Source organism: Drosophila mauritiana, chromosome 2R (genome assembly GCF_004382145.1).
Source record: "Drosophila mauritiana strain mau12 chromosome 2R, ASM438214v1, whole genome shotgun sequence".
NCBI classification, from domain to species: Eukaryota; Metazoa; Arthropoda; class Insecta; order Diptera; family Drosophilidae; genus Drosophila; species Drosophila mauritiana.
Genome location: NC_046668.1, coordinates 18781312 through 18796264, shown reverse-complemented (window position 1 = coordinate 18796264; position 14953 = coordinate 18781312). Strand labels below are relative to the sequence as shown.

Below are 14953 nucleotides of genomic sequence, written 5' to 3'. Positions count from 1 at the left end.
CCCACTCCCACCCACCGGCAACAACATTTAGTCGTAAATTATAATCAAAAAGGTGCCAGAAGTGTGCGAGTGTGTGTATGTATGTGGGTGTGAAAAGCATGTAAAATAAATAAACAAACCGCTGCTTGCATTTTAAAGGCTAGAAAAGTGATTTAGCCAGGCCCTGAGTTTTCAGCTGCACTTGATTGGCCAAAAACTATTGCACACCTAAGGGAGCTGCCTGCAAATTCATTCAGGCCATATGTGTGTGTGTGTGAGTGTGCAAGGATGTTTGTGATTTTAGACAGTATCTACTTGCCACTAAAAGCGATTGCTTGGCAATTTAATTTAATGCATATTAAAGAATCAAGGATGCAGGATGAAATAATAAAGATTTTCCATATTGAATATTCAATATCATTGCTGCTTGATTGTTTAATAAACTCATATTAATTGGTGTAAAAAACGAAAGCGTTTTCAAATATCTACAATAACCAAGTAAAATGGAAAATGTATACATCTAATAGGATTCTCGGATCAAATAACATAGTATTTAAAATGTGTATACAAATATTCATAGTAATATGTATAAACTTGAAGACAACGGCTGATAATCTCAAAATTGAAGCTGGTTTAGGCCAACACTCCAATAGCTTTCGCCTTAATTTGGCAACATTTCCTTCCATTAAGGAGCATGCCTTCATAGCGAAGCCCATTCCTCACAATTTCTTGAAATTTCATTTCAGTTCGTGTCGTCGCATCGCGTCTCGTCTGGATTCAATTCAATTTATTTGTTGTCTTTGAGCTGAAGCTTTTAGAGGTGCCACTTTTTACCTGTGGATGCAGACTTTTCGGGTAAGCGACAATTTGTGTTCCTGCAAATTTAATGTGGAATCGTGTGTGTGTGTATGTGCAAGGGGGTGGGGACAGGGCAAGAACCGCAGCGTGTCTGCCTTCCTGCTCCTTTCCTCGCAAGGATGCTGGTTTCACACACACTTATCCAGGCAGCTGGCTAAAAACTCAGGTAAAAGGACCAAAGTGCATGGGCAGGTGCGATGGGCGAGAATTTGTGGATGGGGATGTTAACTTTTGCCCACGACAAAGTGACATATTAGCGTAGTCAAGTTTACAAAGCACACTTACGCTGGAAAGATGCGAGTGGAGTTAACACTCCACTGGCTCCACTTTCGGGTTAATTTTGTTATTTGCCTAGAAAACTTTGCCACAAATTGTAGGCATGTGGAAGGAAGACTGCCGAAGCAATTTAGTTGTCGGCGCTGCAAATGTCGCCAACATTTTTCGGTTCGGCATTCTCGCCAAGACGAAATCAAAAACCAATTAGAGGTCGCCACGCCCAGCTGTGAAACTTTTTGGCTCTGTAATTTGGCCAAAAGCACGAATTTCACTTTCTAACCAAGAAGGGCGATGGAATATCTGTTTTTCTTCTCTCATAATTGCGAAAATATTTTCACATCGCTTAATTATAGACAATAAAAACACGCTGTAATTTCGACACTTCAGCAACGAAAGTTTTGCATAAATTAAGCATTGCTTTTTGCCTGGCGAGTTTCACACTGGTTGGCTGCCTTTAAAAGACCAACGCAACATAATTAAATATATATTAAAACTAAAATTTAAATGCAATTATATGAATGTCAATGAAATCATTTTGAATTACCAACTCAACCGCTGCGGTCTGCCAACTGGTCAGCAATATAAAATGTCTTTTCTATCTGGCCATGCATGATCCAGCCGGTTGCAATTTGCAAATGATGCGCAATTTATTAATTATCTATGAAGCCCTTTTTAATAAACCGAATTTCAAGCGTGCACAAACGGCAAATTCGATAAAATTCATAAATGTTATGTTTATTAGTTTGCACACTGGGCAAGAAAAAAAAAGGAAGCAATTTGCATTTCATTTAGGATCGACTATCAACGATTGGCTGCCGTTCAAAACATTCAATCACCATGATGAAAATGCACAAAAAAAAGCATTTTCCACTCTGCCAATTAGCCACTTATTCGCTGTCCATCGGCCCACACGTAAAAAGCCACCTCTTTGTGGTCAAAACTTTGTCATTTTATCACTCGGGCCATCGGAAAATGAAGGGTTTTGGGCTTGGGCATTCAATATTTTAATTAGTTGACAAAGTATTTCAAAAACTTAAATAAACAATAATGAATACTAATTGCCAATCTATTCGACAGATCTAATTATGTCATGGAATGCGCCGTTTGACTGCAAATTTAAAATGCTATTAATATATTTCGGTAATATTTTTGTATTTACTATGCCAGCCCCATTCACAAGTCAACAACTGAGCCCAATTCTCCACCAAAGAGTTACCCTTTCAAACTTAAGCATTTCATTTGGCTTAGCTTTTCCGGCACGTGCCGCCTGACAAATCGCAGGCAAACTGCTTCCATAATCATTGCAGACACTTTGGGCTGTAAAAAATTCAACATAAATTAAGTGCCTGCTGCCCACATTAGTTGGTAGTTTGGCGGGGACCCAGAAAAGCCCAAGCTCACGCACCTTTTCACCCATTTTACGACCAAAATTTGCAAGGCCAAAAAAAATGAGAGAGAGGAAAAACAGACTGGGTGCGCGCCTAATGCGCATTGAATAAAGTACTAAAAAAATAATTTGCAACCTCTGGGGGACTCATCGCGTACAGAATGAGAGGTGAACGTCCAAAAGGGAAATCAGAGCTACGGGATAGGAATGAAACTTCCCCCTATTTCAAAAATTTTATGTTTATTGCGTATACGCACCGTGTTCGAGAAGGGCGAGCGTGTGTGAGAGAGTGTTTGTGTGTGAGGGCGTGGGTTATTTTATATACACACTTCCGGTGGCTGGTTCACGGTTACCCGGGTTCGTGTTTAATGTTGTTTTGACGCCGCCATATTAACCGGAGGCGGGAATCCGGCTGGCTGGATCCGGTGTAAAGCAGGAAATGTGCGACGCCAGGTACTTTCTATGTAAATGGATACACGCATTTGTTACTGCCGCATCGGGCTGCCATAAACCCTTCTTTGTTTGCCCACTTCCGTAGCCCAAATATTTATGGTCCTGGGGCATATGTTTGGATCCCGCAATTTATTTAACCTTCAAATGCGTTGTGCTTCTTCCTTTGCCCCACATTTTGCCCATGGCTTTTGTGCCAAAGGTGTCGCCACTCGTTGGCCCAAAATTTGCCCACATTTGTTATGCATTATAGGCCAAGGATTAGTGGCTGCTTTTCAGCGTGCTTGGAAATTTGTTTGGCCAACAAATCAATGCGTATGTCGCATTGAGTTTCCGTCATCAATCGTAGTAACTCGCTGCTTCAACAAAAGGTGTTCACTTGAAACTTTACCTTCCATGCAGTTTATTTGCATCGGCTTCAATTTTCCTTATTTTCTTCGTCACTTTTATTTACGATATAAATTGAACGAAATGGTCACGCGACTGACCGAACAATAAAAGCGCCGGCATTAATCTTCTCTGGCCCTCGCGTATGGTAAATGGTAAATGGGGCCGGGTAGGCATGTGGGCCAGGGGGGAAGGACCAAGAGGGGGTCAGGACAATGCACCCCTTCATTTTTGTTGCCAATTTCCGGATGCAATGCTGCGAATTTCCGTCTGGAAACTTCACAACGATGGCGACGAAATTGCTTAAATGTAAATAAATCAGTGGTAAGAAAATGTTTCTGTGGTCAGCAAGCGTCCACTGCTCGTTCTCGTCCTCATCCTCGCCCTCGTCCTGGTGCCCATCCGGATGCGAATCCTTGTCGGCTGCGTTGTAAGTGTTGGCTTATAAATCAGGCCACTGCAGTGACAGACAGACAACACAGTGCAACTCTGCATTAATGGCGGCTTAAGTTTGTCGCGGGGGAAAAAAGGAACTCGCTTAATTGCGGGGCATTTTCGTTTAATTTCGCACAACTCGCTGTAAAGTTTTATTAGCTCGGCGGGGCATAAATCAAGCGAGTTGCAGACGAAAAGTCGTTTGTCATTTCGAACAATCAATTAAAAGCAAATGTCGCATAAATACATGAATTCTTTTGTGACGAAACGATCCATCATCCATCATCGCGGAGTCGCAAAATGGCTATAAAAAAACTCTTTGTGTCAAAACTTTTAATTTAGGTAATAAAAATCAAAGGGAAATGGAAAAACAACCGAAACTATGGTAGTTCGACTAAAAATGAATATTTTGCCCGGAAAGAAGTGAATAACTGATGGATTTAGCCAAAACATTCGCAAAATATCAATAAAATGAGTTTTATACGTATCGATAATAGTTTCTTGCTATTGAATTCGCTTGTGTTCCCGTTTTCGCTTACGAAAAAGGTCAACGACAGTGGTGTGAGTGTTTTGTTGTCTGCCTCTAAATTTATTTATTTATTTTATGACTGCGGCCGTATTTCATCTTTTTGTGCTGCAGAGGTAGCAAAATCGCATTCAAATTGATTTTTAATATTTATTTATGATTTAGGAAACAATTGAGCGCCATTTTTCTGCCAACGGAAGTATGATTTCCAGCCATTCGATTTGCCGGTTTTATTGCCATAGCCTGATTGATGGCCTTCAACGGATGAGAGCTTCTACTGGTCGAAATGGCCCACCTCAGCTCCGAAAATGAACATAAGCAGGCGTTTAATTTATAATTTATGTGCCGCATTTTGATTAATTGTTTTCAATCTGGCGGCTTAACGGACGCGTTGGTCACCGTTTGACCCCCTTCTGTGGCTTTGCGGCCTGACATGTGGTCCTCTTCAATTTCGGGCCAGCTCCGGCGTCTTGAGGTTCAAATATTTGATCTGTACATATGCGTTGCGTTGCGCGCTTGTGTGCCTTTGCCCGGCATATCTTGCAATCTAAACAGGTATCCCGGAACAACCGCAAAATTTACAAGTCATCGACGGCGGCGGCGATGCGGTGGAAATTTGCATAATTTGCTTTTCATGTAGGCAGGCCTGCTTACCGGCTCATAAACGCCGGTGACTGTCATCTAACTCAGTTTCCTGGGCCGCCACTATTTCCCGGGTGTTTGCGTTGCTTAAGCGAAAACGGTGTTAAGTGCTTTCGCATACAAAATTTACATGGCCCGACAATTTTTGAGAGCTGTATCGGCCATGTTGCTGCTTCAACTAGTTGATGTTGCTGCTGCTACTTCTGTTGCTGTTGCCTTTGCGGCTGCTGCTGTACTCAATGCAGATTGTCAGGCGCTTTTGTTATTGTTCCTCTGCGGTTGTGTCGCTCGGCTTGACTTCCGCTTGTCCCTTTGTTTGCTCACGCGGCCTGTCAATATTTACCGTTGGCTACAAGGCAGTGCCGAGCACACAGGACACGCCGCCCCTCGCTGCCACGCCCTCGTGTTTGAAAACATCAACTTGCTGCAGCATCCTGTTTGCTCCAGTTAGTGCCCAAAAAGGTGAAATCGAGAGGGCACGGGGTCAGCGATCCCTACATGTATTCTGACCTGCATTTACGACCTTCTATTGCCATTGAAGTTTAATGAATTAACTTGAATTGAAATGGAGCGCTGACGAGATCGGACACCTGGTGTAATTGCAGCCACTTCCCATTGCCATCATCAGTACTCGTACGATTTCTGTTTTCATACATTTTATTAAATTTAATTTATTAACTTTAGCCTAATACTCAATTAAATATTTTACATGCAGTTGCTTAGCCTTTTAATTTTATTATTTTATTCATTTCTCCTTAGACTAGAATTTTACTTTCCCAGGGATTTGGTTGCTTCGTTGCAAGCCTGTTCGGGATTTTTATTCTCGTAGTTTGTTACGTATAAAATGCAAACTGGATTTGCTAATTTAAGTCGCTTATTAATCGTTCATTATTTGGTTACCTTAGGGTTAGTGTTTCTTTAAATTCTTTATGATCTTTTTATTACAATTTGAACTATGCTAAGTCGGAGCTTAAAGCTAGATGAATTTGATTTAGATGTTGTTGTAAATGCCTTAGTTACGCCTAAGTTACAAGCTAAATGGTAATGGGAGCTAGGTTACTCAAACTAAGGTCAACAACAATTATGAATTCGTTTACTTAGCTAAAAGTTTATGTTTCTCTTTTGGCGCTTAAAGCTGTTGTTTAAAAATATATTAACAATTCAGTGTTTTTTTTTTATCCAGATGTAATGTTAGTTTCAATTAGAGCTATAAGTGTTAATTGTATTCCGTAATGTACACGTCATCTTAGGCCTAATGGATTTTTCTTGCTGAGCTTCACGTTTGCCTCGAACAATTTACATGCACAGTTTATTGTTATCTTTTTACAGGGTATGCCATCATCCATTTGGTATCCACGCATAATGTCCTTTGCTTTCGTAAAAGAGTGCTAGCTAAGGCAGCTACCTCTGCTTTAAAATCAACTCAATTGTGGCTTTTTGCTGGCTCATCACATACAACTTATAGTCAATTTGTTTACCAATTATTCCCCGATTTTTCTGTAGTTTCTCATAGTTCTCTCTTTTGATTTGCATTCCCTGTTTGGCTCTGACTTTAGATTAGTTGCTCCTCCCGACCTAGAGCTTAGCGTCAGAAGCGAGTTCCCGATCCGAGATTGCGATCCTGGGCGATCAGGATATCCTCCCCGTTCAGTTGATGGTGCACCTCCTCTGGCACGGTCTTTAGCAGCTGTGGCTTGCCCTGAAATGGTAAATAGAAGAATGGGGTCGCAATGAGACACAAAACAACAATGACAAAAAGCGTATTTAGCTAAGGAAATACCAGGAGACAGCTCGGGCGCAAGAAGTCCTAAAGAGCGCTGCTTTAAAATTAATGAGCCGCACATTATTTGAGTACTCACAGCTATTACAAATTCAAGTTTCCCGCCACCCTGGCCAGCAAATTGTACCAGCAAAAACGCTGCGTATGCGTAATATTTGGTTTTGCCAAAACCAAGACAAACACAAAAAGGCGAAACCAACAAGTCTCGCTGCCATTTTCTGTGTTTTGGCCAACTCCCCTGGGCCAACACGGCCCAAAGTGTTTTGGTTTGGGCCGCCTTTGGGAGCCCAATGCGGGAAAAACAAGGGCCACATCAGTGACAAACGAAAGGAGCAGCTCAAGAAAAGGCAGCACAAAAAATGGCCGAGAAGGCAGCAGAGGAATAAAACATTGTGAATTCGGTCGCTGCTGCTGCTGCCGCTGCTGCTTTTGATGATGATGTTGTTCTGGTCCCGTTTTTTTTGCCCATTCTCTCCATGTCCCGGTGCTCTTCTTCTTATTTGGGTCATAATAATTGCAATCATTAGAGTCAAAAGTTGCCACACCGCAGTGTCCTTTTGGCATGATATTGTTGTAAAAACGTAATTCTTTTTGTGGAACGAACATCAGCAGGGACAATGCAATGGCCAAAGCCTGTTGGCCTGGTCCACTAGCAGCGAAATCGAGGAGAAGGACCAGGACGAACGCACTGCTGCGCTGCTGCGTTGGGAGTATACATAATGGGGTATTTATAAAGCAACGGACAGAGACAATGAATGGCGGACACTGGCGGCGGGAGCGGGACAGCGAGCGGCTAACTTTTTTTATTATCCTGCAACACATTCAGGGGTCATTTACCCCCTTGAACCCATTGAAAATGCCGGCAAAATTCTATCTATCTCACTCTGTCTCCCTCAAGCTGAGTTTAAAGTTGTCTGTTGAGGGATCAAAGGTTATGGATTGCCAGAAAATTGCACTGTCACTGAGATGGGGAGACTGTGAGTCATCTGTTGATCGATGACGCACTGGGTGGGCTAATCGATTGAAAGGCGCGTAATGTAGGGGAAATTGTGATGGGAACCGAACAAAAACGGGGAGCTCTTAGGTCCCAAAATGAAGTTGTTCAATCGTGTTCTACTTAGGCGTTAAATATCTGAACTCGAACCGTTTCCAGTCTTAATTTCCTACATTTGAATACCCTTTCGGCGGTTGCAATCACTTCAGCAGTTATCGGTCCGACCGCAAAAACCCATTTTCCGCCCCAGCGGCTACCATTTATAAAGGAAAAACGAAAACAAAATTGGGCACAAAAGATGGCCCCGAGGTGCGGGTGGTTCGGGGGCGAAGATAAATGTTTCCTGCTGCCGTTTCCCCCAACCCCTCCGTGCCAGAAGCACTGCCAAAAATCCTTGCCCGAAAATCCACTTTGCATATTGATGCTTTCAACGTTTTGGACATTAGGCGAGAGAGTTGCCTTGACGACCGGTTCGCTATCAACAAGGAGCAGCAGGAGCGTCCAGGAATTGGGGAAGTACATCAAACTGACACTTACCACATCGCTGCTATAAAGGCTCATGCCCATGCCGACGATGCTTCCGTTTCCGCCATTGGCCGCTGTCAGCTGCTGCTGTTGCTGCTGCTGTGGGGGCAGTGGAACAGGTCCAGGAACCGATGCCCCTGCCGAAGATGTTGCCACCAGGCCCATGCACGTCACCGGCTGCAGGAGCCCATCGCCAGTGGTCACCATGCTGTGGGTGAAGATGGGCGGCGGCGGCGTCGGCGAGAAGGTGGCCAATTGTGATGGATGCGACATGGTGACTCCGGTGATGGTGCTGTTCGTGCCAAACATCGGGCTCGTTGAGTACATGGGCATGGGGTGATGTGCCAGATCGATCTGCGGCGGTTAGGTAGAGGAGTAGGTAATGAGGTTTTAGTCATGTGATGATTTATATGCTGCGAGTTAGTCACGAGTTTGGGGGTTGAAACAAAAGTAATTGATCGATGGGGAGAGTAAATGATAATGTTGCACCTAAACATAACTAATTTAGAGACCGCGTTACTTTAGGTCCACGTATTTGGGTTCCACGTTGGGTGCCAACTAATTAGCAGTAGCTATTCGTTGGGCCCAAATTAAAGAGTTCTATCCTTATTTCCCAAACCTTTTCAAACGTCTAAGCATGAAATGCAAAGTACAAAGTTACTGATATCAAACTTTAATATGTTATAAATTTAAACAAATTGATTGCATAGTACTGAAAGATAATATTAATTATTTTCCGCAATTTAATGGCATGGTTTGGTATAGTAAATCTGAAAACTGTGCCAGTGGCCTGTATGTTAATATGTATACGCGGTTTCCCACGCATATTGCAGGCATCGCGGACTCTGCGGTTCCACCGCCCCCCACCTTCCCCTCGCCATGTTACTGATAGTTAACATCGCGGCAGGCGTTTATTTAGCCAACATGGTTGCCGTGGCATACAAGGGGCTGGCTATGTGGTGAGCTACTACAATAATTGGCCCATCGGTGGGTCGTGTTTCTGCGAGCTGGCTTTGTGGGCGCGAGTATGCGACGCATGTTTATATGCTTATTTCCGTAATTAACGTGTACGCCTGGGCGGGGCATGCTGACGTTGTTCTCTTAATGGGAACAACGGGATTTTAATGAATTAATTTTTAGCTCCATTCAAATTGGAGTGTATGTGCTGGCATAGACTTCAAAATATGCAATTAAGTGCGGCAACAAAAGATAATGTTATATTTAATAATGCTGGTTAAAGGTTTTCTTGTTTTTGCTTATGCGACAGAAGGAAATCCAACTACAAATATTTTGAAAAAAAAAAAACACAACTATTAGCTGGATAACAAAGGACCTTCTTTTGGATTGCATAGGAAAGGCACTCGAGAGCCAAGAGCATGTCGTGTAAAACTTTTCGATAAATGACAATAAGCCCAAACAATGTCATTTTGTGAAATGGATGCCAGAACTGTGCTCATGTGGTTGCATTAATCGTTGTTTTGGTTTGTATTCCCAACGAACGAGTTCTCTTACAACACAATGGCTGTTCTAGTGCATTTGCTATCTGTCCAGCCTGAATCTATATCTATTCACCTACACTTGGTCATAACTCAAGTCTTTTCAATAATTGAGTGGAATGAGAGCTGGCTGGATAAACAAAGAGAAGTAGTCTCGACTGAGCAAAAGTCCCGATGCGAGTGTTCCACATAATCGGAACACAACTTGTCTGCCATTGCCAGACAAATTCGAAAAATTTTCTTTCCCACTGTCAAATCTGTCAAGTTTATGTATTTACGTTTCACAGGCAAGTTCTTTGCAAATCTGTGCCCAGAATCCCAGGTACTCAATTTTCTGGGTAAATTCCATCAAATATTTTATGCGCTTTCATCGAGGGTATGTCTTTGTCATTACTCTACATCTGTCCGCTTTACACAAACTGAGATCTCAGAATTCCCTGTTTTTGGTCTTCATTCGTGTGTTTGTACTACGGTGCGTATGTGTAATATCCAAAATTGCTTCTCGATGGAAGATAAATATTTTCCATGCCGGCTCGGAGTATTTTTTTTTTGACGTCGATTCATTGATTTGGTCAGCTTTTTATCGGGTCTGGATGATAATTTATTTTTGTGGCTCCCCACAAATATAGAATGTAATTAAACTAGAACTCTGCACAAATCATACAGTTAATGAGTGGAATAAATTAAATTTATTTTGAACAACCAAAAAACTATCTATGGAAATAACGAAATTATAATAAACTATTCGATTCAATGCTAAACACGCGTCGCATAGCCTTGAACGTAGAGATTGGGCGCTCCGCCCACATTGTCGACCACGGCTCCAGCCACATAGCTTCTGCCGGATGCTGTGGCCGCCTGCAAGTCGGCCAGAATCTCGTCGTCCATCATCACATTTACCTGCGAGTAGATGTTCGGCTCCGCCCGCTTAAGTTCTGCCTGCCTTCCCGGACGTCCCAAGGTCGCGCTGCAGTAGGGGGCCATCCGCTGAACGCCCACCGGGCCGCTGACGAGAGGAGCGCTTAGTTCGCTATAGCTGAGCTCAGTCTGAGGGAGAGAAGGTAAAAGAAAGCAAATATATTAAATAAGTATATCTTTCGATATCGAAGAATTACTAGTGGTAACAAGTTTTGATCTATGTAAGCTGGAACATTCTCAAAGAATTCCAAATTGCCTAAAACTATTTTCTCCCATGAAATTAATTGTGGCACTCAGTCAAATTATATTTGATACACCACCTTTATCATTGTCACAACCATAACCGCCGTTCTATACAAAACAAACCACAAAGCTGCTGGAAACTTTAAAGAATTAAACAAACAAGGAGAAGTGATATAAAAATATGTGGCATTGTCAAATCTTTGCCAGAGAATATAAAGCAGTGGATATTAAGTGACACGAACATATGGTGTTGTTAATAACCTGAGCATGTTAAAGCTAATACACATCAAACAGAATTCACGGTTCGCTTCTGACTGCTTTATGTCTGCTGTTGGTCTGTTTGTTTAGGCCAGACACCGCCCACTTCCGGCGCCTGTTTGTAATGTGTCTGCCGTTGCTGGCCCTGCCCTTAGCAGTCATTTCCCAACCAGAACCAGAACCAGGACCAGCAGCGAGGCACACACTTGGCCGTTTATTGCATTTCGAGGTTGCTGGCGAAGGAGCGGCGGGGTTGGAAACAGGATGCGCACATCCTTTGGCTCCTTAGCGGTTGCTGCTCCGCAGTCTCGAATGGCGCTGGGTCCGCCTGCAACTTATTTTTATTAAATTCGCAAATGGAAAATTTATATTGCTGCAGCTGCTGCGGCTGCTCCCGGAGCTTCAGCTATCGCTTACTGGCTCCTACTCCTTCGGAAAGGGGCGTGGCTAGCACAGAGAAATTTCTACTTAAATGATTTTCAAATTATGTTGGTTTCTTCGCTTCTCGAACAACTGCAGATGATGCTGTTCTATTCCCATCAGAGCCATTGTTGTTTCGCTTATTTTTCACTGGCGACCTTCAGGAGTTTTTGAGAGGAAACTTTTCGTTTTTTGTAAGTTTGCTATATTTTTGTAGCTCCTCAATGACAGAGTGTGGTAGTTGGGAGCTAGTTTTAAATAGTTTTCTTTTCAGACCCATTAACTTTTTGTTCAAGTTATGTGTATCTTAATGTTTAATATTGATCCATTTGCTTCTAATATTATTGTAGATTAATTAGATGCTGTTAAATTGACTCTAGCCAAATTCCTTCCAATTCCAAAATAGTTATATACTTTTTAATAGCCGTAATTCTGAATAAGAGCTTTCTTAAAGCAACTTCCCTGTGATTATCAAGAGGCAAAGGCAACAAACTAAGCTGCTGGCTATAAAAACCACTTAACCAGAAATATGTGGATGGCAGTTACCAAGTGAAACAACCACCACCTGGTCAGCCGTCCATGGGTCATAAATTAAGGCTCCGATGGCGGTATCTCCGGCATATTGTTAAAGGTGTTGTGCCCGCCAGTGGAAGTGGATTAGGGTGTCCATAACTTACCTTCTGTTGCGGCTGCTGCTGGAGCTGCTGCTGTTGATTGGCATAAGCGCCCATTTTGCTAACGGGAATGAGTGTATTATACTGGATGTACTGGCCGTGGCCGGGAGGCGGTGCTGTCTTCTTGTCGACCACGGCGTACGTGGGCATCAGGTGATCATAGGTGCCGGAGGTTATCACGGCATTCTGCTCGGCCATCGCCGCCGTGGCGTAAGTGCGACCATGTCCCTTTGTCGTCCACTCATCGTCCAGGTCGTGTCCGTCTGCAAAATAAAAAGGGATTCAGCCCCGTGGGCATTCAGGGTTAGCTCGGCGACCGTTATAATCGAAGCCACCTGTGGAAACTCACCCAACCCACCTTGCGGTATGATGTCCGGATTCTTGTCGATGCTGTCCAGACTGCTCGTCACATGGCACGTCTCCCGGCCGATGCGGTGCATATCCTGCACTGATTGCCCGCCATTGTGGCCCAGGGTGCCGATGACGAGGCTGCCATTGTTGTTGCTCGCCAGCAGCCCCAGACTGCCATTCCCGTTGGCCGTGGTGCCGCCCACTCCGCCGCCACCGCCGCCCATCCCACTGCCGTTGCCGGTGGTGCCGCCCACGCCGCCGACGCCGCTTCCCGGATGCGAGTAATTATTGCGATCGCGCCCCGAAGAGCCGCGCACACGCACCACAATCACAATGATGAGGGCCACCAGGAAAATGCTGCCCACGATGCCGGCCAGAATGCCGAGGAATGGCCGGATGTCCTCGATGACGGGGGCATAGGCCAACGAGAGGTCTGCGAGAGAATGAGGGAAAGTAAAAAAGGGGAAACCGGAAGAAGACCAGAGATTGGTGGATAAGCAAGTGCTTCTCCATTTACATATTGCCTTAAGTACACAGACAAAAAACGGAGGCCAGTCGTAGCTCCTTGAAACAAGTTGTACCTAATGTGATGTATTTTATTTCATGAAAACACTAATGAAGTGCCTCGAAGCTAGACTGAATGTCTTTTACTGCATCATACGCATTTGAAATTGATTTTATGTGCCATGGATTTTTCTCTGTGCACCACCTTTTCTCCTTCTTTCTTCCAGCGACACTGCATTGTTTTATGAGCTGCTAACTACGTTCCGTTCTTGGTCCAGTCTTCGTCCTTTGGCTGCTATTGTTGTTGCTGTTGTCGGTGGCAGTTTGTGTCGCACGTGCCTTGAATTTAGTGCCGCCCTAATGAGCTGCATGTGTGTGGGTGCATGTGTACGTGTATTTGTGTATTTGTGCATATCTGCGAGTTGTAATCCGACCCGCTTGCCACCGCCACCGCCAACCCCCTGGCTTGCTAATTTTGGTCTCAGTCCGTGTCGGCATGTCGAGAATTTTTAGTGACCCAACATAAAAAAGGGAACAGGAAAATAAAACCATTTGGCATCCGGATTTATTTGTGCAGCTTTTTTTTTGCGGACTTGGTGGGGTGAAGTTGTTAAAGTGAATTAATGGTGCTATAAAACAAAAAATGTTTAAGTGGAAATTAATTACAGCAAATATATAACTAACATATTATTTCAAACGGCTAAGGGGGAAACAAACACAAATAAATATTTAATATTAAACACATGAATAGCAACTAAAGCTACATACTCGTACAACAACAAATCATAAATCAAATTAAAATTCTTATTTAAATAATAACATTGAATTAATATTAAAGCAAATAATAATAAGCAAACAAGGCAGTAGTACAAATTAAACAATAAAAAGCATAGTTAATAGAAAATTATAGAAAAGGATAGTCCACCGCTACCTTCTTGCTGGTCAGCGTCTGTGCCCTCGTCGTGGCTAATTCCCTTGCCCAGATTTAGGAACTCATCCTCATCGCAAACGCAGTCGCTGGTCGTGGTCGCTGTCGCTTTTGATTTGGGATAGGCAGGCCTAAGTCCTTGGAAGGACTTAGTGAATGTTATTTTAACTAAAATAAAGCGTGCAGTTTGAAATAAGGCATAAGGAAGAGAAACCATGTTAGCAAAACTGAAGGCAGAACTAAAAGACAAATGAAACAGCTGTAAGTGCACAGGCCCTTGCCAATTAATTTATAGGCAGTGGGCAAGGACTCGGACCAGGACATGCATGAAATTGCAAACGCACAGGAAGGAGAAGAGAATGGCAGGACAGCCCGCATCACTCGAGCCTCATATGTGTAGGTGGGATTTGGTTCTCGAAACTGGAAGACTCGCAGGGTGAGTCCCGTGTGATTAAACTCACCCGTCTGCTTCTCCGGATCCTTCAGCGTGTAGACCTGCAAAATGGTGGCGTTGCTACGGCCCTTGCTGTTGTTGGCGATGAGGAAGACATTGTAGCCCATGCCGGGCACCAGTCCGCTTACCTCAAAGTACGGTCGCCTGCAACGAAGTTGAATCGATATTTGAATGTCCAAATCAAGAACGAGGAAACCGCAAAAAAGGCCAGTGCCAGTGGCAGAGCAAAGAGCAGGACAAATGGGTTTCGCCGAAGGAGCAGCTGCAGCTGCAGGATGTTCACATCGCCATAGATCCATGGATCCAAACGTAACCATGGCCATGCGTTCTGTTCGATGCCACGGCTCGTTGGGCTTGTTGTAATGCAGAAGTCACACGGCGTGTGATTCTGATTGCTCCGTGTCCATTCCGCCTCTTTTTCTGGTATTTTGCCCCTTTCTGTTTTTTTTCTTTTTGCCTACAGTTCCG

The 14953-nt window shown here is 43.7% G+C and overlaps 1 protein-coding gene across 3 annotated transcripts in view; it reads right to left on the bottom strand.

Annotated features, from left to right (window-relative positions):
* Window positions 1-5631: 5631 nt before the first annotated feature.
* The window catches only part of LOC117137676, a 54398-nt gene continuing 45076 nt past the window's right edge, over window positions 5632-14953 (bottom strand). Inside the window, exons 14-20 of one of the 3 annotated variants that reach the window (XM_033299237.1) lie at window positions 14493-14629; window positions 14035-14199; window positions 12607-13032; window positions 12252-12511; window positions 10498-10782; window positions 8252-8593; window positions 5632-6639 (exon numbers count right to left, since the gene is read on the bottom strand). In XM_033299237.1, coding sequence (XP_033155128.1) covers window positions 6529-6639; window positions 8252-8593; window positions 10498-10782; window positions 12252-12511; window positions 12607-13032; window positions 14035-14199; window positions 14493-14629 — 1726 coding nt within the window. In that variant the 3' untranslated portion in view covers window positions 5632-6528. Of the gene's footprint in view, window positions 6640-8251; window positions 8594-10497; window positions 10783-12251; window positions 12512-12597; window positions 13033-14034; window positions 14200-14492; window positions 14630-14953 lie in introns of all 3 variants that reach the window. The other 2 variants (XM_033299235.1, XM_033299236.1) reach the window with 2 other exon arrangements.